The sequence below is a fragment of the Phoca vitulina genome, unplaced genomic scaffold (genome assembly GCF_004348235.1).
Source record: "Phoca vitulina isolate PV1807 unplaced genomic scaffold, GSC_HSeal_1.0 scaffold21, whole genome shotgun sequence".
NCBI classification, from domain to species: domain Eukaryota; kingdom Metazoa; phylum Chordata; class Mammalia; order Carnivora; family Phocidae; genus Phoca; species Phoca vitulina.
This window is the reverse complement of record NW_022589724.1, coordinates 10,596,875-10,622,562: the sequence shown is the minus strand read 5'-3', so window position 1 is coordinate 10,622,562 and position 25,688 is coordinate 10,596,875. Positions and strand designations below refer to the sequence as shown.

The 25,688-nt window shown below is 46.6% G+C and overlaps 1 protein-coding gene across 2 annotated transcripts in view; it reads left to right on the top strand.

Annotated features, from left to right (window-relative positions):
- The window catches only part of PTPN3 (protein tyrosine phosphatase non-receptor type 3), a 106,456-nt gene that overhangs the window by 23,140 nt on the left and 57,628 nt on the right, over positions 1–25,688 (top strand). Inside the window, exons 2-7 of one of the 2 annotated variants that reach the window (XM_032418494.1) lie at positions 8,082–8,236; positions 13,439–13,546; positions 13,623–13,665; positions 16,160–16,238; positions 20,887–20,931; positions 24,242–24,294. In XM_032418494.1, coding sequence (XP_032274385.1) covers positions 8,099–8,236; positions 13,439–13,546; positions 13,623–13,665; positions 16,160–16,238; positions 20,887–20,931; positions 24,242–24,294 — 466 coding nt within the window. In that variant the 5' untranslated portion in view covers positions 8,082–8,098. The remainder of the gene's footprint in view (positions 1–8,081; positions 8,237–13,438; positions 13,547–13,622; positions 13,666–16,159; positions 16,239–20,886; positions 20,932–24,241; positions 24,295–25,688) is intronic. The other variant, XM_032418495.1, reaches the window with a different exon arrangement.

Genomic DNA, 25,688 nt, shown 5'->3' with positions numbered 1-25,688 from the left:
GAGATCCACTCCCTGAACAAATTACAGGATCTATGGAACAAACGATTTGATCCCAAGATTGTACTTCTGGAGTGTGAGGATCAATAATTGCAAGATAATTTGAGTATTGAGCTGTGCTATCGAAGGGACTTGAATGAGCATTTTCTCCCATGTGGTGGCAAATAATGTGAAATGTGAGAGTTAAGAACTTTCATAAAAGTGTTCACAAAAGCATTTATTTTTTTATAAATATGATATTAAATACTCTTATATATGCATACCCCAAATTAAAAAGAAGTCTTGTGCTCCAGTACTTTCCACTGTCAGCTGTGATTATTGTTTTCAATAACAGGCTTTAAGCTTTAAAAATGCTGTTGAAAAATTAATTTGTCCTGAGCCTCTATGCCGAAGAATTAGTGCATTGGCTGTAACATTGAATTAACAATATGAAAATGCCATCCTTAATAGAATTTTTCTACTTTATTGATATTCATAGTGATTGTTTACATTATAAACTAGTTTTTAAAAGAAGTCTGTGTATCTTCGTATTGTTATGCAGTGTTGTACTTTGGATATTAAAAAAGCCAAGTAAGTGGGGGGGGGGATAATTGCCAGAAAGCAGTGTTGATAAATTTATGGAAATTAGCCATGAGGAAAATTAAGTTTCATGTACCAGTTGTAATTTTATCAACTGCACATAATTTAAAATTAATGAAGTGAGGAACACCCGGGTGGCTCAGTCGGTTAAGCGTCCCACTCTTGCTTTCAGCTCAGGTCATGATCTCAGGGTTGTGAGATTGAGCCCCATGTGAGGCTCCGTGCTGGGCATGAAGATGGGTGTGGAGCCTGTTTCGGCTTCTCCCTCTCCCCCCCCCCCCCCCCCCTTGCACGCAACACGCGCTCTCATTAAAAACAAAAAAGTGCAATAGTATCTACAGCAGTGTTTTTTTAAGTTATGTGGGTATTTTAAAAATGAACTAAAATCACTGATGGCTTGGGCTGAGTTTCATTATTAACATTGGCAAAGCCTAATAAATCACAAAATGCGTGCATCTCTTTTCCCTTTGTCTCTTTCCTTCCTTCCCACAAGAGTAGTTGACTGCCCTCTTTTCTGAGGAAGTGCATTACAGAAGGCACTGCTGTCTTTCTTATAACTTGGATGTTAGGAATTGGTAAGAGTCACTGTCTGAAAGATGTGAACTAATTTGAGCAAACAAGCCAAGACATCTGGTTACATAATATCAAGCGATAGAATCCTTTTTGAACTAACATTATTTTCGTGTTGCTTTCTTCCTCTGTTTTGACAACAGTGCTAATCCCAGCAGTGACATATAGACCGGAAAGTCTGTGTCCACAGTGCCCTATGAAGGGCTTCCCCAGACTGAGTAAAGGGACAGCTGCTAAGCTACAGAAACTCCTTTTAGTTCTGGGAAGTGATTTGTAATGTAGGAAGACTGACGTAGGGTACCGACCTGACCAAGCCCCTGGCTGTAGACACAGACGGTCAAAACCGAAAGGATCCCTAGGGTGATCTGGTTCAGTATTTTCCACTGCATGGTGCTCAGACCTGCGTATTTGAGTCCCCTGGGGATGCTTATTAAAAACGCAACTTCTGGGGGCGACTGGGTGGCTCAGTCGTTAAGCGTCTGCCTTTGGCTCTGGTCATGATCCCAGGGTACTGGGATCTAGCCCCGCATTGGGCTCCCAGCGAGGAGCCCGCTTCTCCCTCTCCCATTCCCCCTGCTTGTGTACCTTCTCTCGCTGTGTCTCTCTCTGTCAAATAAATAAATCTTTAAAAAAATAAAATGCAACTTCTGTCTGACCACTAAAGCAAGGCAAGGTCCTGGTTTGGATCCTGGATCAGGAGGAAAGAAATAAAGGACATCATTAGAATAATTTGCATATCTTTAATATGGGCTGTGTATTACATAAGTGCTTTATCAATGTTAAATTGTCTCAGTGCAATAATTGTACTGTGGTTTGAAAGGTCCTTGTTCTTGAGAGACATGCTAAAATATTCAGAGGCAAAGGGGCATGATACCTACACCTTCCAAGTGTTCAGTAAAAAGCATGAGGGCTGTGTGTGTGCAGGAGAGAAAGCGTATGTGGCAAAATGTTAATTAAATCCAGGCCAGTGAGGGTGTATGAGAGTTGTTTTTCTTGCGATTTTTCTATAAGTTGGAAAAAATTAACTTTTAAAATGCAGTTTCCTCGGTCCTTACCAAACCATAATTTCTGTGGGTGGTGCCCAAGAATCTATTTTAACAAGTTCCCCAGATGATTAAATCAAGCACGTTAAAGTTTTATATAAGTCTTTGGTTTAAAAAGTCTCATTTTAATCACTATGTCTTTCTTAGCAGTTTAATTACTAAGCATACATTCTTCCAGTTTGATCTGATCTTAATCTAGTGCTTAATGCTTAATACATAAATCCCCATCCAGATGTTTATAAATCTTTAGAAGGGAATACGCCACTTCAGAGGAGTTTCAGGAACACTTAAGCCTGGCCATAAAATAGACCAGAGATAGAAGCTATCCTAGGTGAGATACAGTCAGCAATCGGAAGGTGGTTTATGTTCTCCTATCAGTATGCTGTGAAGTTGTGAGTGATGTGCATTTGCCCCCTAAGACTTGCTTACACCATAAATGCAGCCCGACTGCTATAGTATTCACAGTGAAAAGGAGAAGAAAGCAATATCAGTATTTGATGAGTCATCTCTCTAGCATGGCTGATTATACATGAGTGTTTATTACTTTTCCATGTGAGGGACGTTCCTCTCTAGCTGATCAGACATCTGCTGGGGCTTATAAATATCCTCCCCACGCTCCAGAAGGACCTCTCCGGGGTTCACTAGGGAAGAAGAGTTAGAGGAAAAGGAAGGAATTGGGATACAAGGAAGGCTTTCTAATATCGTGAGAGATTTTTTGAAGTTGAACTGGGATAAGAAGAAGGGAGCATGGCTGTGCCTTTTGCCCTCCAGGAAGGAAGTAGGAAGTCATAGGGTAGGAGGTGAAGTGATTTCCCCTGGTGGCCACTAGGTGGTAGCATCGGCCTAGGTCAGCTTGATGATTATTCGGGTTGATTACCATATTGAGCCACCTGTGGTTCATTTGTAGGGTTTAGTCACAGATTAGGTGTTAATAAATCAGGATTGCTTTTTTTTTTTAACTGAAACTTGTGCTCTTGAGTTAGAGGTCTAAATTGTTATTTTTGAAAAAAGGGTATGAAATAAACTTAAACACTTTCTTTTAAAATGACCAAAGTGGAATTGAGTTGCTTTCTGACTTTGTCTAATGGAGAAGGGTATAGTGCTCTCCTTCATTTCTGTCTGTGGTTCATGGGCTTGTGAAAGAACAGAGTTCCCCAGGTCTGCGTGTAGACTTTTTTTTTTTAAGATTTTATTTATTTATTTGACAGAGAGAGACACAGCGAGAGAGGGAACACAAGCAGGGGGAGTGGGAGAGGGAGAAGCAGGCTTCCCGCTGAGTGGGGAGCCCGATGCGGGGCTCAATCCCAGGACCCTGGAATCATGACCTGAGCCGAAGGCAGATGCTTAACGACTGAGCCACCCAGGCGCCCCTGCGTGTAGACTCTTAGGAAATAAAGCATCACCTGTCCCCCGTCCCAAGCTCCAGGGCAGACAGGGAGCCCAGAAGGGACAGTGGTTGAAGCCTTGTTATGCAGCCCTACCCACGAGGGCTCTGGTGTCCTACGTGCCCCAGATTGCCACACCCCAGGCAGTGTGAAAAGGAGAAGAAAGCTCTGGGACCGGAGTCTGTAGAGCAGCTGATAGGTACGTTACACATCTCTTGTATCTTTTAACCTTAGCCGTCTTTATTAAAAATTTAAGAAACAGAATATCTGTATATCTGTAAGGTATTTAAAATCAGGATTGCCTACAAAATCCAGAATCTAATCGGCACCTGATGGATTAGAAGCTTAGCATTATTAATAAAATGCCTTTTATTGAGTACCTACTATGTGTCTCACATTGTGTAGGCACTTTACACGTGCTAACCCTAACCCTCGTGGTATGCATTGGGCCCCTACTGTGCACCAAGTGAGATGTGGCCTCTTCCTTTATGTCGGATAAGAACCATAGTCACAGTAGAACCTCTGTTGTGCAGAATAGATACTGAAGCCATTAACTGATTGATTGATTTTGTTTTTAAAAATGAAGAACAAGCTTGGCTTCCATATTATGAAATGCATCAGTTGCAGCCATAATCACTTGGGGTTGGGGAGGCCGGTGTGTTCCTGGTTGGGTTGTGGCTTTGTTTAGAATGAAGAGGCTTATAAAGGAAGCCATAGAAAGCCCGAGTTCCCCAATTGCTGTGGTACAGGAAACAGGGCAGTCAGTCAGCACCCATTGTCTTGACCCGATTGTTTAAGATAGAATTTCAAGACAATCTGAAAACACATGGTTCAATTACATGGTTATTCAGCGTGAGGCTTGCTCTTATCAAGGCTTGCTTTAGGAACAATTGTGGGAAGAACAATTCTGCGACTTTCATGAAATTCCTCTTTAAGACATTGTCATTAGGTTTCAAGCCCCTTTATATAGAGAGATGGATGTGTCTCTTCTGGGTTGCTGATGTCCCTTGTCAGCTGGCTACAAGACTGTGCCGGGAAGCACCATCAATCATGGTCAAGTTAGTAAGTCCCACTGGTACCCATACTTGTGCCGGCTACGCAGAGCTGCTCGGGTGAGGGGCAGTGTGAAGATCAGTGCCTGCGATGAGCACGTCAGTCCACCGTACTTTCTCTTGGAAACTCGACTGACATCACCTTTGGCTTTTTCCATCCAGAGTCATGGCGTGAGGAGCTCTTCTTTGAGCTGTTCTGAGGAACGGCCCTATTGTTTCACGCATGCGCCCTCAGTGAATGGCTCAGGTTCCGTGGGACCTATATTCTGAGGGTGACCGTCCGAAAGACATCCTGAGGTTCCCTAAAAACCCACTCTTCTGGCCATTGACTGCCTGGCCCTTCCTTTGAGGGCTTCCCAAAGGGAAAGTCATTCAGTGTCACACCCCACAATGCTGAATCACCATCTATGGGTGTGGCCAGGACAGGCCTTTTTTTTTTTTCTTCTTTTTTTTGGAAAGCACCCCAGGTAATACTGCTGTGCACCTCCCACTAAGAAGCACATTCAGAATGATTCTATTGTATCTTAAAAAAAAAATTATAGCCCACCTGAAATTCATAGACAAAGATTAAACAATCAGTTTGACATTTTAAATGCAATGTGGTTCAAGTATTACGGAACACAGTTGTTGTCTTTTGATCACTTTTGGCATTACTCAGAAAACGCATCCCTGCTTCTGATGACATTTTTGTTGGAAAGGGCAAGGTGGAGGTGGTGGGGTGGGTGGAATTGTGTAAGTGACAGAATGAGTTTTCTTCCACTGCTGGTCCCAGGGACTCCTGTTATTAATATTTGAGATTTCCCCGTCCCTGACTGCAGGAGGATGGAGGTATGTCTGAGCTCCTTCAGTAGGAGAAGGGGCCAAGGGCACCGTTGTCTCCTGGAGCCTCCACCTCCTTTGTGGTTTAGCTTCCTGCTGATCGGCTGTGCCTCCATGGTTCCCTGAGGCTTGATTCTCAGGCTCCAGTCTGCCTTGTCCTCACCCCTTCCTTGCTACTGATTCCCAAATCCGGATCTCTGGCCCTGCCTGACACTGAGTGCTGCAACTTGTTCCTCACCGTGTGGACCCTGGATCAGAGGCTGCGTTCCATGCAGACTATAGGGCCTCACTCAGCCCTGCTTGAATCCTAGTTTGCATCTCATCAAGATCCCCAAGAGGTCTCGTGTGTCCATGTTACAGCGTGAGGAGCCCTGGTCTACGGGATGTCCCCACCCTCATTCCATCCTCCTTCCTGCTCCCACTAACCCGTTAGTCTGTCAGGTAGCACTTGTTTTTTGGGGTTTTGTTGTTTTTAAGATTTTATTTATTTATCAGAGAGAGAGCCAGCGAGAGAGGGAACACAAGCAGGGGGAGCGGCAGGCAGAGGGAGAAGCAGGCTCCCCGCTGAGCAGGGAGCCCGATGCGGGGCTCGATCCCAGGACCCTGGGATCATGACCTGAGCCGAAGGCAGACACTTAACCGACTGAGCCACCCAGGCGCCCTAGGTAGCACTGTTTTTCCCGTGCTTCATTTTTCATTTCATTCTTCCTTGTACTGATTTGTTCAGCTGTTTATTGGCTGCCTACCAGAGGCAGGTGTTGGGAGATGCAGTGAGCGAAACCAGATGGGCTCCTGCCCTGTGAAGCTTCTAGTGGCAGAAGCAGACATTAGATACATCATCAGCTATAGTTGGGGAATTGCAACGAGCAGAGCGTCGTAGAGGAGAGCTCGTACCGCAGAGAGAGAGTAGTTAGGGACACCAGGGAAGGCTCTGCTGAGGAAGCGACGCCTGTGCTGGGTCCTGAGGCCTAAAGAGGAGCAGAAAGAACTTTCTAGGCAGAGGGAATAGCACGTGCAAAAGCCCAGCTCATCATAGAAAGTTTACAGAGAATTAATGGAAAGAACATTAAATTGCACTTAAGTCCTTCGTCTTCATCTGTTCTTCCATCCAGCCTCGTTAGATTTACACCTTGTCCATTCCCTAAGCCAAGGAGCTGGCCCAGACCCGTGGCTGTCCTGCCTGCACGCTGCGACCGTGTGCTCGGTTGCACACTTCCTCGGTCTTTTTTAGTCTACCGTTCTACAGTTACATTCGCTAGGAAAACCTCTTTCCTCACCGTTCCCTGAATACACACCATAGTTGGATTTTAAACTAACTCCCTCTGCATACACGTGTTACTTTAAGTGAACCTGATATTGAAATATATAGAAAAGTACACAGATAGGTATAGTGCTTGATGAAGCTTCACAAAGTAAATACGCCAGTATCATCAATACCCAGATCAATAGATAGAGTATTATAAGCATCCCAGAAGACTCCCGTCACACACACACACAAACACCCACCCCTCATCACCTCACACAGTGGTAACATGCTTCTGTCCTCTATTAGCATTGATCAGTTTTGCCTGTTTCTGGACTTTATGTAAATGGGTTCATGCTGTCGGTAATCTGGTGTATCTGGCAGCTTTTGTTCAACATAACATTAGAAGAATCCATTCGTTTTTGGCCTAATGGTCGTTCATTTATTTCCTTTGCTGTATAGTTGTGTGTGGTAGGACTCTACCATAATTTCCCCATTCTGTTGGTGGGCATTGGAGTCTTTTCCAGTTTGGGGCTATTATAAAAATTCTCATGCATGTCTTTTAGTAGATAGATCTAAATTTTTCTGTTGGGAATATGCCTAGGAGTGGAATTATGTCACAGAGTATACATATGTTCAGTTCTAGTAAATACTGCCAAACAGTTTTCCAAAACAGTTGTGCTAATTTTCATTCTTACCAGCAGTGCTTTAAGTTCCAGTTGGTGCACACTGTGGCCAGCACTTGGTTTTGTCAGGTTTCATTGTGGCCACTCTGGTGGGTATGCGGTACTATTACTCTGTGGGTTTTAATTTGCATTTTTTTGACAACTAATGTGGTTCCCATTTTCTACCAGATTGCTTGGTTTTTCTCATATTGATTTGCAGGAGCTCTTTATATATTCTTTGTATACACATATTGCAAGTGTCCATGTGGGTTGTCTTTACTTTTAAGTGGTGTCTTTTAATGAATATAAGTTATTTAACATAGTTTATTTTACCAATAAGTGTCTTCATATTTAGATCAATTTTTATACCACATTTAGTTCTGTAAAAAAATAAAAAATAGGAGTAGAATACACAAATATATATATATTTTAAAGTATAAAAAATTAAAAGCCTGGGAAATATAAATTAGATTTAGACCAGGGAGATAAGACACACAAATAACCCATATAATTCTATTAACATGTTATAATTGAGCAATAAATTTTGCTTAGAGGCACTTAGAAGTCAAAACTCAAATGGAAACATGGTGTGTTATCTGGTTCTCATTTATCTGTGAGTTCTTCAGTTTATGAGGGTCAAAGCAGGCAAGGGATGGGTTGACTGTGAGGAGCATCCACATGTAACGGGTAATTTGCACGTCAGCTAACAGGTATACCTTCTGTTACAGGTTATTCAGCGATAGTTATGACCTCCCGGTTACGTGCGTTGGGTGGAAGAATTAATAATATACGCACCTCAGAATTACCCAAAGAGAAAACTCGATCCGAAGTCGTCTGCAGCATCCGCTTTCTAGATGGCTTGGTACAGACCTTTAAAGCTAATGTAAGTTCTCCAAATTTAATTTTTTTCTGAATTAATGCCACTAAGAAATAATTTTTCTTCATTTTATAAACCAAGAGATGAAAACTATTTTAAAAGGAAAGCTTGGGGGGGCGGGGCGCCTGGGTGGCTCAGTTGGTTAAGCGTCCGACTCTTAATTTCAGCTCAGGTCATGATCTCAGGGTCCTGGGATCGAGCCCCGCATTGGGCTCCACACTCAGCACGGAGTCTGCTTGTCCCTCTCCTTCTGCTCCTCCCTCTGCTCTTGTTCTCTCTCTCTCTCTCATAAATAAATAAACTCTTAAAAAAATAAAATAAAATGAAAGCGAGAGATCTCAGATCTTGTATGTTAAGATTGGACTGGAAATAACCCTAAAAACTTTGCCCACGTTCTTGTTCACCTGGAGTGTCTTCTGGAACCCCTCTTCTTGGTGACACGAACTGAGAGACCCTTTGATGTTCCTTCTTCTGTGACATCTTCATCAGCTTCCTGAATTAGTTCTCCCGTAACGGTGCCCTGTATGCTTTATTAGAGCCCATGTCACATTTCATTAATAGTAGTTATGATTCCTAGGTTATATGTTCTTTAAACCGTGAGCTCCTTGAGGACAGGAATAGTGTCATTTCCCCTGGGCCTGGTCCTGAGCCAGGCACACAGCAGGTGCTTATGACACTCGTGAGGGGCTGGGTCCGATCTGGAGGGTGGCGAGACGGTTCTGCTCATAGATGGCAGGGCTCAGAGAGAGCCTGGCGTCTCCCGCCTCAAGCCCACAACAGAGGCAGGACTGGAAACGCGGCCTCCATCTCGGGGCAGCAGTAAGATGCCTGAACCGCAGCAGTCCACGCTGCCCTGCCCTACCCCAGGCAGGGCTTGGGCCAGTGCCCTCTGCGTGTCTCTCGCCTCCTCTGGACCGGCTGCCATCATCTGCCCCAGGCTGGAAAGTTCGGTGTGCAAGGAAGGGGTCAGAAAGAGAAGACTGGGTAGGAAACAACTAGGGGGTAACAGAAGGCCACAGGACTGGAAAGGGTAACAATAACTGGCCCCTGGGTCTTCCACCCCACCCCTAAGTTTGCCTCCTGCTGACCCCAGCTCACTATGGCCTTTTTTGGCCAAGAAGCCAGGAGGAGAGGGCGGTTTGCATGAAGTCACAGCATGGTGGGTGCTCCGAAAAGGTCACAGGTGTCTCTTCCAGAGGCTGTAAACTGACAGTATGTGACTGGCTCCTTTGTCGGTTTGGGAGCTCTTCCTTTGCTATTTATCTTCTTCCTGACAAGAATGTGAATGTTTATCCAACAAATGTTTCCTGAGCACCTACTCTGTGCCAGGCTTCATGCTGGGTATAATGAATACAGCAGTGAATGAAACGGCGAGGTATCTGGCCTTTCAAAGCTCACATCCTAGTGTGAAGAAATGGACCATAAAGAAATGTGTACTTTGTCAGGCAGTATGTGCTTAGAAGAAAAATAAAGTGGGATGAGGAGGGTAGAGAGTGCCAGAGCAGGACAGGGGCGGGGCTGTCTTGCTACAGAAGTGATCAGGGAAGGCCTCACCTAAAGGAGGTGAGGGCAAGAACCATGTGATCCTCTGGAGGGGAGGCACATTCCAGGTAAAAAAAATAGCAGTGCAAAGGTCCTGAGGCAGGATCCCACTCAGTGTAGTTGCAGAACAGTATGGAAGCTAGTGTGTCTGGAGTGGAATGAGCAAGGGGGAGAGTAGCAAGAGAGGTCAGAGGTAATTGGTGTCAGGTAGACAGGGGGACTGTGGCGAGCCTTATAGGTCATCCTGAGGGCACTGGCTTTATTCTGAGGGAGGCAGAGGGCATTGGTAGGTCTGGGCAGAGACCTTACATGATCTGACTCAAGTACCATTCTGGATGCTCTGTCAGTGTAGACTCTGGGGGGCAAGGGCTAAGAGACTATTATAACAGCCCAGGGGAAAGGAGGAGCAGGGTTGGACAGTGTGGTGGTAATGTGAAAGTAGTAGCTAAGAGTAAACCAAGTCTGAAACTATTTTTGAAGGCAGAGGTCGTGGGGTTTGCTGATAGATGGAATTTGGGATGGGAAAGAGGCCTCATGGTGACTCTCAAGTTGGCCTGGGCAACTGGCAAGATGGAGTTGCATTTGACAGAGATGGGAACAGCGGTAAGCAGGGCAGGTTTGGGGTTCTGTTGTGGACACGTTGAGTTTGAGGTGCCTGTTACTCATCCATGTAGAGACGGTGATCACTATACAAATGAGAAGGGTCTGGGCTGGGATACACATGGGGGGCTTACTAGGGTGGAGATGGTATTGCAAGCTACGAAACTGGATGAGGTCACCTGAGAAGCGAGGACACAGAAGGAACAAACAAGGTTCAGTGTTGAAAGGTCTGAGAGACAAGAAACAGGCACTCCAGGAGATGGGGACAGACTATCCTGGGAGGGAGGAGAATCCCAGGTAAGAAGTTCTTGAAGGAGGAGTGATGAGCCCCGTAAACGGGGATAAGGATAGCGCCTGCCCAGAGTGATGATCCTGGAACACAGCCTGGCATTCAGCAGGTGCCCTGTCGTTCCTGGTCGTGAACACCATTGTTCATGTGCTGCTTCCCCAAGCCTCCAGCAGTCGGGTCAAAGCTGACTCACATTGAACTTGAATCTGAGGGTCTGGTGGCAGCTTAAATCCCATTCACTTTAGATTTTCTACTTGTAGGGATCATTGGCACCAACTCTGGAGCCTACACCACCATCTCGTGAGCCGGAGGGGGCCTCATCAGGAAGGTGGCCTGGGCATCAGCTGTTCTTAGCCTGGCCCAAGGAGCAAGCCGGTCATGGACAGTGACCTGGCGCAGCCAAGATGACCTCTCATTGGTGGGGAACTGGGCTGGAAGGCTTGTTCTTTATAAATGTGTCCTTTAGTATATTTAAGTTCCTTTTGAGAACTGGGAAAGTTGGGCAGAATATACTAGAATGGGTGAATTACACACTCTAAAGGGGAGATGCAGTGCGGTGGGGACATGCAGGCTTTGGCAGCCAGCAGACTGGAGTCAGGCAGGCAGACAGACCATCCCAGGGCCTCTCTTCGCTCACAGCCAAGGGGATGCTGGCGATGACTTCACAAGTAGCTACAGAGATTAGAGATTATATATAAAAAGTGCACATAGTATCACATCTGGCTTGTTGTGGATGTTCAGTAGTTATTTATGTTTTAAATATAAAATCCTGTAGAAATTTTAACAAGGGGAACTGATCACTCTTTGATGCACCAGGAGAGTATCTCCTAACTTGGACTATGCGGACCGGGCCATCTTTTCTACACTCTGATGATTCCTCTGTGAAGGAAGCTGTTCTGGGTAGAGGAAGTAGCAGGTGCAGGGCCCTAGGGCAGGAAGGGGGGATATGTTTGGGGAAATGGGCGTGTCTCATGTTCCCACACTTACGACCAAACAATACGATATCCCACCAAAGAAGAGGCTGCAGAAGGGGGCCTGACAGCTCCCTAATTCTCCTCTTTCTGGTCCCTGTGGCCTGTTTCCAGGTACATTATCTGCTCTCAAGCACTCAGAAAAGGAGCTGTCTTTTGCTTGTCCTGTATAGTCTATTTCTGAGTCTTATTGTCCTTAAGTCATATGGTTTGGTTCAAAGGATTCCTGAGAAGTCGGCCTGATAAAGGAGAATTTGCGAGTTCACAGAGGCACCATGCTGTCTCCCTCCTTTGTGTCTTTGTGCCAGGCCCTGTGCTTAAAATGCCTTTTCTTAATTTCACCTGGAGGGGAGCGGTGACACTCAGCCCTGTCGCCCCCTCAGACCAGGTCAGCGGCTGCTTCCACTTGTCCCCAGGTTGAATTACCATCTGTGTTGTCCTCTGTGCGTTCATCGGGCCCTGAGTATTCCAGCATCTGACACACACCACGCTCCGGTCGCTGCTTCCACACCTGGCCTCTCTAGCACACGTCCTGTGGCTCTGTCCCCACGCCAGCACTGAGTGGTGATGGTGGCTGAGTCCTGCTCTGGACGTGGAGGGTGCTTGAATGTCTCCCCTGGCTTCTCACTTCAGATGGCGGGGAGCAGAGAGGCAGATAATCCCCCTGGGTGTCACATACCACGTCACTTTGAGGGTGTTTAGGATGGCATTTTCATGTTCTTAGCCATCTTCCTTCACACTGTTAGTAGTGTCGTTGCTTGTACACACTTCCGTCACTCCCAAGGCGCCAACAAACTGGTGTGGGATTAGCATTTTGCTGTGGATAATCCATGGGTAGGTCATGAAAAGTTTACTCTCATTGTGATATCTTCATTTTCCATTTCAGACATCACTTGGGAATCTCGGCTAAGGGGAAGGAAGAGGTCTTAGAAAATGAAACCATGCCGTCTTAAATCATACATATGTGATTCTTCTTAGCCCTACTTCCCATATGTACCATGTGACTTTTTTTTTTTTTAAGATTTTATTTATTTATTTGAGAGAGAGAGAATGAGAGAGAGCACATGAGAGGGGGGAGGGTCAGAGGGAGAAGCAGACTCCCTGCAGAGCAGGGAGCCCGATGCGGGACTCGATCCCGGGACTCCAGGATCATGACCTGAGCCGAAGGCAGTCGCTTAACCAACTGAGTCACCCAGGCGCCCCTGTACCATGTGACTTCTTGACATGACATTTATTAAAGCATTTCTTACTGTGAGGTATGAGTGTGCATAAAATCTCTAAATGTTTTAACTCCTTTTTTGCCCACAATACTTTTTTAAAAAGATTTATTTATTGGGGCGCCTGGGTGGCTCAGTCGTTAAGCGTCTGCCTTCGGCTGAGGTCATGATCCCAGGGTCCTGGGATCGAGCCCCGTATCTGGCTCCCTGCTTAGCGGGAGGCCTGCTTCTCCCTCTCCAACTCCCCCTGCTTGTGTTCCCTCTCTCACTGTCTCTCTCTCCATCAAATAAATAAATAAAATCTTTAAAAAAAAAAAGATTTATTTGAGAGGGAGAGAGCACATGTGTGTGAGCAGGGGGAGGGGCAGAGGGAGAGGGAGAGAATCCTCAAGCAGACTCCACACTGAGTGTGGAGCCTGATGCGGGGCTCAGTCCCAGGACCCTGAGATCAAGACCTGAGCCAAAAACAAGAGTTGGCTGCCTAACTGACTGAGCCACCCAGGCACCCCTATAATAAAGACGTGTTTAACTATCAGTTCTTGATTCATTTTAAAAATTTGCCTACTAGACATTTTTTTTTTTTCCCTAGAAACAAGATACCGGTCAAGTTCTTCTGGATATGGCATACAACCACTTGGGTGTGACTGAAAAGGAGTATTTTGGTTTGCAGCATGGCGATGACTCAGTAGACTCTCTCGTGAGTACCATCCCTTTAAGACATGCTGGACTCCTGCATGGTTTGGTCTTATAGCTTATGTTTTCTTACCCGACAGAGATGGCTGGAATCAAGCAAACCCATCAGGAAGCAGTTAAAAGGTGAGTGTGACCTTCTCATTTCAGTTGAACACGGGGTATTAGTGTATCCTAGCCCATTTCTCTCCTCTAACCATCAGTGTGCTCGTAACATCTGGGACCTGGATTCCAGGTGGTCCAGGCGATGTGAGTGAGCCGACTTCCCCCTGTCTGACTTCTCAGTGAGCAGAGATGCTTCCAGATGAGCCCTCACCAGCTGTGAGCAGGAAAGGGAAAGGTAAAAGAAGGCAGCCAAGAGCCCAGGAACCTACTTTCTTCTTACAAGGGAAGGAGGATGGCCTTTCTTAGCCCAGTGTGAGAGTCAAGGTGGGAAAGACACATGTGCATACACACACACACGCACGCACGCACGCACGCACTCACACTCCCTTCCCCTGGAGCCTAAGGCATAGGTAGGTAATATCACAGATAAAACATACTGCTCCCCAGCCATGAGTGGGCCCCAGTGCCATATTGTAACTCCCAGTTAGGAAGGGCTTCACAGCATGCCCTGCCCCACCCTCTGCCCAGATCTGTTCTTAGCCTGGTTTTCCCACATTGCACTCTGTGCTCCCCTTTATGCACCTGCTGCCCCAGACAAACCTGACTGACCTGCCAGCCTGCACACATTCCTCTGTGCCTGCCCTCAGTCTGTTCCTTCTGTTTGGAATGCTTTTCCCTCTTCCCTATATCCAAATCTTGTTGTTCTTCCTAGCCACTCAGACTCGCATCTCTTCTATTAGAAGCCATGCCTCCTACCCTCCCTTACATTTGTTGTAACTCTCCTTCATCTCATAGTTGCCTGCCTTAATCTTCCTTGGAAACTGCAAGCTCCTTCAGGGAACAGTGCTTGCCATATGTTCTCTGCATTCCTTACCATGCACCCCCTCCATAGGAGGTGGCCAGTGAATGGCTGAGGGGTAAACGGCAGGTGGATTTCACACAAGTGGACACACACGTATGCCACCTCCCCCCACCTGCCCCAGCACCCGGATGGGAAGGAGTAGAGACAAGGACCCATGGCCGTGGTGCCACCGCTGCCCTCACGTGGAGCCTGGGCCTCCAAGCCCTCACCTCCCATAGCATTCAGAACTACCTACCCATGGGGAGCCGCAGAGCCACTGTGCAGATAAATACCTGCCCCCCATTTGAATTCTCAGAGCACTGAGTCCATAGACTATAGTCATAGTCACTAACTCATTCATTCAGGAGATGTGTCCTGAGCTCAGATTTTGGCAGCGCACTGGGCTAAGCTCTGGGAATCTGGTCCAAATCAGATTTGGACCCCGCCCTCAAGGAGCTGACAGCCAAGTGTGGGGATGTAGATGATGAGAGTGATGGTTCTAGGCTAGTTCTGAGCACATGATAGGATGCTCTGGGTGCACAAAGACATCCTGAGACATACAGTGACAAGGTATGGTGAGCAGCGGAGCTGAAAGGATATCCCAAGGCAGTGGGAAGACTGAGCTGTCCCCTGCCGTGCAGACTGTACCAAGTTACAGCGCCACCCACTGGTACCCAGGCAACTGCACAGAGGTACATTCATAGGCACACACACCACTCATACCTTCGACGCTGACAGAAGGTACTAAAGAGAGGAACGGTGAGGTCGGCAGATCCGTGGCAGGATCAGTGAGGAGCAGGGTGGAGAAGGCTTGAGTTTCAGAAGCAGCAGAGTGCTGAGCACGTAGATAGGGCCAGTGAACATTCACTGAGTAATGGAGAGGGGTAAAGTTGACCTGAAGAAGAGCACGGAATCTTAGCAACACAATCTGATCTCCTGTTGCCATATCCAGGAAAAGAAATGGGCTAATTTTATCTCTACAAGCAAATTGACTCTTGGTGTCGTGGCATAAAGCCATATTTGAGTATGTTAATTGTGTAATATTTGCTAGTATGTTCATCACTTTGGGAATTCACTGTGCATTAAAAGTATGAACTGTTTCCCAGTACCAAAATGATTGAGATGGGGCATAGCGGAATCAAAAACCTCAGTGCTTGAGTTCCGTTTGGTCATCAGCCGTGCAACTGAAAGCAAGGCCCTATGCCTGTTGGCTTATCTGTAAAGCAGCGCCATCGAGATCAGCCTAACCTACTCATTGTCATGGTGACGTTTAAGTTCAAGAATGTACGTGAAAATGTTTGGGAAAAATATAAAGTTGCTATCTGTGTGGGATTATTTCTTTATGAATGCTGTATAATCTGTTGATTTCAGAATTTTTAAAATTCCTGATACAGGTAAGGAGTGCATTGTTTGAACACAGCCCTAAGTTAAACCTGTAGTAGGGAGGGGATAGTACCTCATTCTGTGCTCGTGTTGCAAGATACCTGACTCTTTGCAGACTTGGAGATTTCTAAACAATGATCTTGTGCACTCCTTTTTTGAAATTAGTCCGTTTATTGATGAAAAAAGCTGTGGTCTGGTGAAAAAAATGCATCACTTACGGGAGAGTAGCCGCTTACCTGCATTGACTTTTTTAAAAGGAAAACTTAAATTTGTTTTTGAAAAATGTTGTAGGAGGTTTCCCCTGTACTCTGCATTTTCGAGTAAGATTTTTTATACCTGATCCCAACACACTACAGGAAGAACAAACCAGGTAATAACATTTTTTTTAAGTTTCCTTTGTAGTATATAAAAATGGGTAACCACTAAAAATGTACTCTTTATCTTATCACTGTGGCTGTACACTTCTTTGGGTATAACCACACCAGCGGTTATGAAACAAGCAAAAATCAGAGGGGTACATACTGAAATTTTCATCAGCTAATTAATTGTCTGGGGCCTGCTTACTTCCTTATTTGGTGCCATTTGGAGCCCACTGCCATCCACCTCCTCCTGCCTCTCCCACCACCCCAACCCCTCCTGCCCATTGAGCCTACGGGCACCCAAAGAAAGCACTTGTTCATTTGCTATGCGGGCAGGGGTTTGGGAGACCAGTTTGCTGAGACGGTCGTCTACACATCAAATAGCACGGTATCTCTGTGGGGCTAGAACGGAGGCTCTTTAGGATAACAAGAGGTGTCTGAACTGAGCATTCTCCACCAGATCCCCAGTTGGTAGAAATAGAAAGGAATGCAAGCTGGAGCAGCTTCTCTCCTGGGTGAATCAGGCTGTGCAGGCACAATGTGAGCCAGATAAGGGAAAGAGAGCCGAGATAGGATTGTTTACCCCTCAGGGCTTGGCGTAGGTCCTGGCCCTTGTTTTGTACTGGCTTATGGGTTTTCTGGGTGGGGAACAGGGTTTGGAATGGAGGGGGCGGGCACAGGAAGGTTGTTGCTGTTTGAACAGTGACCCTGCCTCTAATTTCCCTCCCCCATGGCAACGTTGAGCCCTTTTATTAATGATATGTTTATTTTTCATAGGGAGGGAAACGTCCAGAGGTTTTTTTCTCTATCAGAAAAAAAAAAACAAAACAAAACTTAATGGATGTTCAGGAATATTGACTCCTGTTCTGTGTTCATTGTGCCCATGAGGCCATCACCAAGAAGGTGACATTAACTCAGGCATTGAATATTGTTTTCGTTTTGTTTTGTTTTTGAAGGTAATCACAGGATGACATTTTAACTTTTAGTTACGTTTATTTAAAGGCTAAATATTAGTCTATTATTTTGTTTTGCCCTCTTTGGGCACCTCTTCCCTCCACAATAGCAGACATCGGAGATTTGACTGTGTTTACTGTTCAGTTGAATTTTAAGCCAGAGTGAGAGATGTCCATGGGGCTCATTGGGCCACCGTGGGAAGTTCACATGATGTTTTGAGTTTTCCCCATAATGGTTCCTCATGCCGGTGGACTAAGGGGTTAGTGCAGCAGCTCAGTTCATGAGCGGATGGACCCAGGGGGCGACATCTATAGAAATCACCCTACCAGAGTTCCCCCAGGCCATTACTAAATATCAAGTTCTGTTCAAGGGATGCTTTAAAAACGTTATGATAGAGTGTGTGTGTGTACACGTGTGTGGTTTTAACCAGTGGATTTTTAAATCACAACCACACAGCAAAAATATATTTTGCTTCACAATGCAATCCAGATAGACATTACAGAAGCAAATATTTAATAAACCAAGAGGAAGCGCAGAGCACTCTCAAGTTCTCTGTTTTCTCTTTCCTTCTTTTAAAATGCCAGTTGTGACCCATTAAATTTTTGAGCAACTGATAGGTTCCAACAAGTATGTATGAACCGCCCTACCTAAGCTAGTGATGGTCACCCTTGGTTCTGTCTGCCCCCTGTGATCCTAGAACCAGAGGGGTGTGGTGACCAGCGGGCTTGGCAGAGTTCTCCAAACAAAGAACTTGAGTGGAGGGATTGCTAGGGCTGGCCTAACCCAAGAGTCCCTTTCCAGGGCCCCTCCTGGTCATTGGGCATCCACTTCCCTACCCCACCGGAGAGAAGCTCACCACCTCTGGGTGCCAACAAAATCCTCCTGCTGAGCCTCCCTGTCGTTTGAGGGACATGTGAGGAAATGTAGGAGGTTTGGGATGGAGGGAGGACTTGGGGAGAAACAGGCTGCCTTGAGATCTGTAAGGGCCGTCACGGGTAAGGGGAATTAGACATGCTTGGTGGTAGAATCATGCAGTGGGTGGGGGATGCCGAGAGGCATATTTGGGCACAAGATGAGTAATAGATGAATTTTTGTTCTTCCCTAAGTCCGAGATAAAAGTCAGTTTGTTAGTATCTCCGCTAGAATTCACTGCTTCAGGACTGATACCTGACCCTACCACCCCACCTCCCAACTTAAGGTGGGTGGTAGCCCCAAGGTTGGAGTGCAGTGTGGCTGTCACCTCCTGGGATTTGGGGCACCAGCTTTCAATGTAACAGGAGTCTTTGCAGCAGCCGCCCACATGGCTCCTGTGGAGCTTGTGGGCAGGCAGGACTGCCAGATCTTTTTCTTATGCTGAGCTAGACTTCCACCATTAATTCACAGGTCTTTTTATTTTTTTTTTAACTTAGAGTTTTGCTTATATTCCTGACACACAGTATCCTATTAAGCCCCACCTCTGTAGCCTATCCAAAAGTAAGTTCCTTTTAAAGAAGTTCAGCTCTCAAGTGTCAGAGAAAGTAGTATTTGTTGTTTTCTGTTTGTTTTCTAAAATCTGGGGAGGCATTCGTTGCTTTTTTTGTGAAGTTGAGATCATGGATGGGATATACTCTAGGAGTGACCTTTACATTTCTGAGTCAGGTGTGCTGACATCTCTTCTGCATGATTTTCTTTTTTTTTTTTTTTAAAGGTTTTATTTATTTGACAGAGAGAAAGACAGCCAGAGAGGGAACATAAGCAGGGGGAGTGGGAGAGGGAGAAGCAGGCTTCCCGCCGAGCAGGGAGCCTGATGTGGGACTCGATCCCAGGACCCTGGGATCATGACCTGAGCCGAAGGCAGACGCCTAACGACTGAGCCACCCAGGCGCCCCTGCATGATTTTCTTTTATTCTGATTGTTAGACCTCTCCTTGACTGGAAGCCTCCACAACTGCTGTTCCCGATAAATTTAGGTCATTGTACACAGAATTTCATTTACTGGCAGTCTCAGAACGAGGCTCCTTCAGGATTCCCAGGAGATCCCCTAAATTTGGGCCTCCTTCCACTATGACAGCCTCTTTGTATGATGTCATGAGGTTGACTCAGAGAAGGTAGCCTTTGATGAATGGTGATGTCCAGGTTTGTGTTCTCATTTCTATCCCTAGGAAGATATACCAATTAGCCCGGCTCGTCACTGGAGGGCCAGATTTACCGTCAGATTATCCAGATTCTCTCCCTTGTCTCCTTCCTCCCAGTACTATTGTAGGAGGAGAGAACACTTAATTCTGGTTGAATGTCAGCTTGGATAAACATAGGAACAAACTAGAAAGGACTGATGATGTTCTCCTAGGTGAAAAAGATAGTCTCCAATACAGAGTAAGCATGAATCAGCAAATGTATGCTACGTGGTGTCTCAATGCTGGTCTTCAACACGTTGAGGGGAGTTGATGATAACTACAGGCTACGTAAGGATATCAGAGTTAGGAAATTGACCCTAAGCCTGAAGTCATTAGATGTATAAGAAATTTGTAGCATAGTCAGGTTTTTTCATAGCATGAGGGTCCAGGTTAAAATAAGATCTAACTGACCCCATGTAAACTATCTGAATGTCTTGTTTCCTCAAAAAAGGGAGGTGGTGGTACCTACTTCAGAGCTGGTAGGAGGCTGAAATGAGGCAGTACGTTATGAATTCCCTGCACCCAGCCCAGATCTGTGCAGAGAGGAGGTTGTAACGCCAAGTGAAGCATTCATGTCTCAGAACACTAGCACCTTGACCTTTGGACATATAAACTTGAAGGACTAAGGAGACCGCATGTGTTTCAAATTGCCAAATGATCACTCTTCCTGCCCCAGAACACTTCTGCTGCATCTGTATTATATTTCAAGAAGTTTCCCTTTTGTCCTCTTGGCCAGACACTGGAATGTCTATCCCATTTGAATCTGGGCTTTAAAAAGGAGTGGGAGCTAGTAGCCAAGTGGGTGTATGCCACATCCCTAAATATAAAGCTTTCCATGGCCCTTGGTGGCGGGCGCAGCACTCTTACTGCTGTCTCTTACCCAGTCCCTGGACAGGGGACAGATTCACAGGGTGTGGGGCCCGGGATGGGTTCCTGAGCACTGCCCACAAATCAGGTCCTGGGTTTTGACATTGCTGGTGGCTCACGGGCAAGTGCCGAATTCAGCTCAGAGGTCCTGGCAGCTGGTAGCTGACTGATGTTTATGCTTCCCACAGTTCCCAGGACACGGGAAACAGCTCAGCTGGGTGTTTGCACCCAGCCAAGGCAGTGTCCTCACAGACCCAGCTCCTCTCTGCAGCTTCATGCAGAGGGAATGTGGGTGTGTTCTGAACCATCGCCCCCCAGCACCTGGGGGGCTGCCTGTGCATGATGCCCATGGGGCCTGGTGCTCTCGGATGCCCCGAGTTTGATGGGGAATGTCCAGGGTGGGGGTGTCCACCGGCAACAGCACCGGCTGATCATTGGCGGGCTCAGCCATCCCTGGGACGGTATGTGCTGGCGTGAGGCTGTCTGGAAATCAGCAGCCACACGGAAGCATTGTTACCGAAGGGGCAGCTTTGCAAGGTACAAAAGAGTGCCCGAGACTTCAGGCGAAAATGTGTGTTCATGTATTTTGTTTTCCAAATGTACAAACCTTGTCTTTGATTTACCACCTCTGTTTTTTGTATCTCAATTTGAGTATTATGCATTAATAAAAAACAATTGTTTCGTAGGCATTTGTATTTCTTACAACTGAAGATGGATATTTGTGAAGGAAGGTAATGAGAATTTCACATTCTTCTTTTCCTGTCGGTTGCCAGACACTAAAATTCCTGGTTTTAATCTAATGAGCGTGTATTTCTGGAAACAGTATTAAATCTAAACAAAGGATGGATGTTGAAAGCAGCATCCTGTACATTATGCTCCCGGACATCTGTTTTTAACTCAGTGTTGATTTGGAGAAGCTGAGGATGGATAAACTTCATTTCATGTTTCAATTTTATTAGCAAAGATACAGTTATCTTTCTGGTAAAGACCTGAGAAAAGCTACAGGGAGAATGTGAGACACGCTTCATTCAGGAAGGCAGCTCAGGCCTAATTTGGGTCCACTTCCAAGCCCCTTAGTACCTCTAGATGATTCATTTTCTCTCTGGGAGACTTTGTGCTGGAAGACGTGAGCATCTGCCTGTGATTCAGCACGTCTTGTGTGGCAGGACCATCTCAGGGGCTGGAAGGATCTGAAATGGCTCGGGAAGGAATGAGAAATGCCAAACCACTTGTCCCTGAGCTACCTCCTGCAAATCCTGACTTTTCCTTAAGGGGGAACCTGCAGCCAGTGAACTGGTAGAAACAGTCAGCTTATTCCCATTCTCCTCATTCCCTCTTTCCTCCTGCCAGCCCCCGCCCCAAGGAGGGTCTTCAGAAGCCGCCGTGAGGGAGCCTGCCGTGTGGTTGGGGGCAGTGAGACAGGAGCCCGTGAGACGATTGGGACCAGCATGGGCTGTGCAGACCCCAGTTGCCACGAGGTTTTAGAAGGAGGAGTGCAGGCTGGAAGGCTTTGCCTTGCCCCAGCACCTTGGTCCCAGTTGAAAAGCACATGTTGGAGGCTTACAGGAGAATAAGGGAAAGGGGGGGCCTCTCTTCATGTCAAAGCGAGACCGGCATCTTGTGTCCGGCAGGCAGAGGAGAGCTGTTGGAGGTGTTCAAGCAGGAGGCATGTGGCCAGAGCAGCTGCAAGGGTGGGAAGGCTGGAAGAGGCTGGGGGGGCTTCATCTAGATGGAAGGGAGGTTTGCGGGCGGGGCCGTGAATATCCTGGGGGTGGGGGAGGGGGAGGAACATTTAGAAACAAGACACATATTGAAATCTGGACTGCCCTAACCTGTTGACTGTTCAGAGCTCCTAGAATGGGAGAAGTTTTGTAATTGAGCTTCTTCTCTCACTCAGAGGAGGAAGGAGCCCCTTCTCTAGCACAGCCGCAGGCCTTGGGCCTCTGCTTAAGCACCCCCAGAAATGAGCTCCCCCTTTTGTGAGCCTTCTCACATGTGAGGGTGACTCTAGAGGGAAATCACCCATCCCTCTTCTGGGTCCAGGCTGCCCTCTGCAGAAGCAGAAACTTGTCTCTCTCTCCTACGCGCTAATTGCTTTTCCCAACAAGTATTTCTCAAGCACTTGTTAGACGATGGGCTCTGTGCTGTGCTGGTCAAATAAAGCAAGACCCTCACCCCCCAGGAGCTCTCAGTCCAGTGTTCCCCATAGTGGGAATTGACTGTCTTCATTTTTTCTTCTCCCAACACAATACCCCTTGTTAGTTTTGGGTGACACCTGTTGAGGGACACATCCTGCCTTAAATCCCTGGCATTCCTTCTCAGACGTGCTGGTGGCCTTCACCACCTCTCTCAGGACAGGGTCTCCTGTCACCAGACACTTCCTGGGTACGTCAGGGTGGGTCTGGCCATTTGTAACTGTGGCTCTTTTGACAGACGGGGTGGACCTGGTTAGCCTTCTTCCTGGGCTCCCTGACTTGTTTGAGCCGTCAGTGGCAGGCAGTTCCCAAGGCGTGCTCTCCCTCCAGCTGAGCTAGGTGACCTTGGCCATCAGATGGAGACCCCAAAGCCTAGAGGGAAAGAAAGGGGTCTCTTTAGGGGCCACATTGAATGGCCGTGCAGACTTTCAGCATTCTTTTTTAGTTTGCATTTACCCTATTCTTTGGAAATGTTCATTTCTGACTTATTCTAGGATTGTTCCTTCCATGTGGATGGAACCCTCTTAGCCTGTCTCCTCAGGTGTTCCCATTCACCTGCTCCGTCTCTAGCAGGGACACTGACTTAGGTTTCCTTGAAGCCCATCTTGGTAGGAGAGCGAGTGGCTGGTGTCTGCTCTCCCCACAGGCTCTCTGGGTCTCCAGATGAACAAACAGATGGTGAATATCCCTGGACGTAGCTCCAAACTTGGGAGAGATCGTTTAGAAGTTCTAGCAGGGAACACCTAGTAACTTGAGGAAAGTTGGGGGCCCCTCACATAGGGAAGGCTCCCTTCTCATGCGGCTTCAGGACAGCGCATAGCACAACAGACAGGAAGGGGAACCCTGCATTGGCCAACCTGATTAGTCAGAGACATGGGGGTGACTCACATCTTGGGAATTTCATGAGCTGCCATGGAAACAGCACTTTTTCTCCACTTCCCCCGGGGCTGCCGGGAAGAATGCTCTCAAAATCTGTGTCTCCCCACCCTGCAAGCCTTCATTCGCACTGCTTCTAGTCAGCCCCTCCGCAGTGTATTTCTCCAGCTGGCAGGGATCTCTGGCCCAGGTCTGCTGGCCGAGCTCCTAGGCAGATGGTGGAGTTCATGGTTGGACAGAGAGAAGGGAGCAACCAGAGGATTCAAAGTATGACTAAGCTAGAGATGTGTCATTGGCAGAAACAGGGTGTTTGGAGGGCAGTGAGCCTGAGGGAAAGGGAGCTCAAGTCTAATGTCTAATCCATGGATTTCTACCAGGTGGCAGGCAAACTGGGAGGCGGACAGACCATCCCCTATAGATTGGAAGCTTCAGGAGGGTAAATAGATTTAGGAATCTTAAGTAACTGTTACTAAGTAATTTAGAACTCACAGGAGTTTTAAAATTTTAAGATCCTTTTCTATTTTTTCCCATCTAAGAGGATGTCACCTTTCTAGAAAGGTGGCAGAAGTCAGGGATTTAGTTAGAAAGCCCTACGAAAAGTCTCACGTCTTTACTAGAAAGATACGAAGGCTGCCCATTGATCTAAGAGTATAATTTTTCTCACTTTTCCTCTTAGTGATATGAGCCTGACCTTTCTTGACCAGCCAAAACCTTGGCCAGCATTAGGCCTCCAGCTTCATGGTGTTTGTATTAATGTGTATTATTTTAAACATGACAAAGTTCTCTTTTAGTTGTGAATCTTCAGTGTTACATTTATGTGTACTGTTTGAGTTACATCCTAAAATTATCTTTATTATGATTCATGATGTTTTTTAATGGTTAATCTAAGAAAGAAGACTGGTGTCCCCCATCATGGATGTTTCAGGCTGTTGGCTCTTGTGACTTTGCTAATATGTTTTTCTCCCTACAGGTTAACCTGCCCTCTTAACTCGGCAGTGGTTCTAGCATCCTATGCCGTACAATGTAAGTCACCAAGGGAGCGTTTCACAGATGGACAGACTATTCTGACTGATGTATTAAGAAAGTCACTGGCCTTTCCCGTTTGACCAGATCACTTCCCCTCTTCCCAGGAATCCCGTTGGGCAAGCTTATCTCTGGTTGTCGGGATACTCCCACTTTCACCCTGACTGACGCACTCTGCCAGCCCAGGGATATTGGCTAGGGAAGGTGTGGATGAGCCCATACAACAGAAGTCACCTATCACACATTGCATTAAGCAGACCCTCGCTCACGTATTGGATCTCATAACAAACCCCAGGGGGGCAGATATTTCTACCAGTCACCTCTTACAGACACAGAAACCAAGTCCCACGGTTAAGCAATTTGCTGGCGGCCACTCATGCTACTTTCTTAGGATCTTAGGAATTTGTTTTTAGAGTTTCAGTAGAGTTAATGGGTCATCTGTTGGTGTGTAGCACCAGTGTCCAGTAGAAATATAATGTGAGCCACATACATTGTTTTAAGTTTCTAGTACCCGGTGTTAAAAAAGGAAAACGAAACAGGTGAGATTAGCTTTAGTATTTTACCTAATCCAGTATATCCCAAATATTATCATTTTCATATGGAGGCAGTGTAAAAAATTAACCAGATATTTTACATTTTGTTTTCATATGAAGTCTTTGAAAACCAGTCCAGATTTTATACTTACAGCACATCTCAGTTTGGACCAGCCACATTTCAAGGGCTCAGGGGCCACATGTTGCTGGTGGCTGCCACATTGGATAGAAAACCCACATGGAATTTCCCATCAAGGCCTGTTTAAGCTTAAGAAGTCACTCATTCAGCACAACTTTGTTGAGGGTATATACCACATCAGGCCCCATGGTAGATGCCGCGTGTGCATGATGGAAAGGGTCCTGAGCCTGAAGGAAGGCGAAGTACCCCTTCATAGTTAGCCGTGTGGTGCCGGGGCAACACACTGATGTAGAAGTGGGACAAACTTACATGGGAGCCCAGGACGTAGGAAGGCCCCTGTACCTTTCTGTGAGCCTCACCCCATCTTGGCCTGTTAACCCTCCTGACTGACTGTGTGGTAGGCGGCTAAGAGGGCAAGACGGTCAGGTCTCAGAGCACATGGAGGCTAAATTACTCACTCTGCTTTGGTCTCAGAGGCAAAATAGCAAGAGAAGGCTGACAGGGACTCCTGAGGTGGCCTTAAGTCTGTCCACACCCCCGGCTTCAAGGATCAGGAATAGGAGAGGTGAAGAGCAAGGTGGCTGGAACTTACCAGCTTACCTGCCCACCTGCGTGATACCAGGAAGTGGAAGACAGACTTTAAACAGTGACCCTACTCACTAGTCAGGTAAGACCTAGCATCAGTCTCCCCAGATGGCCTGCACCTCCTCCCTCTCAGTTTC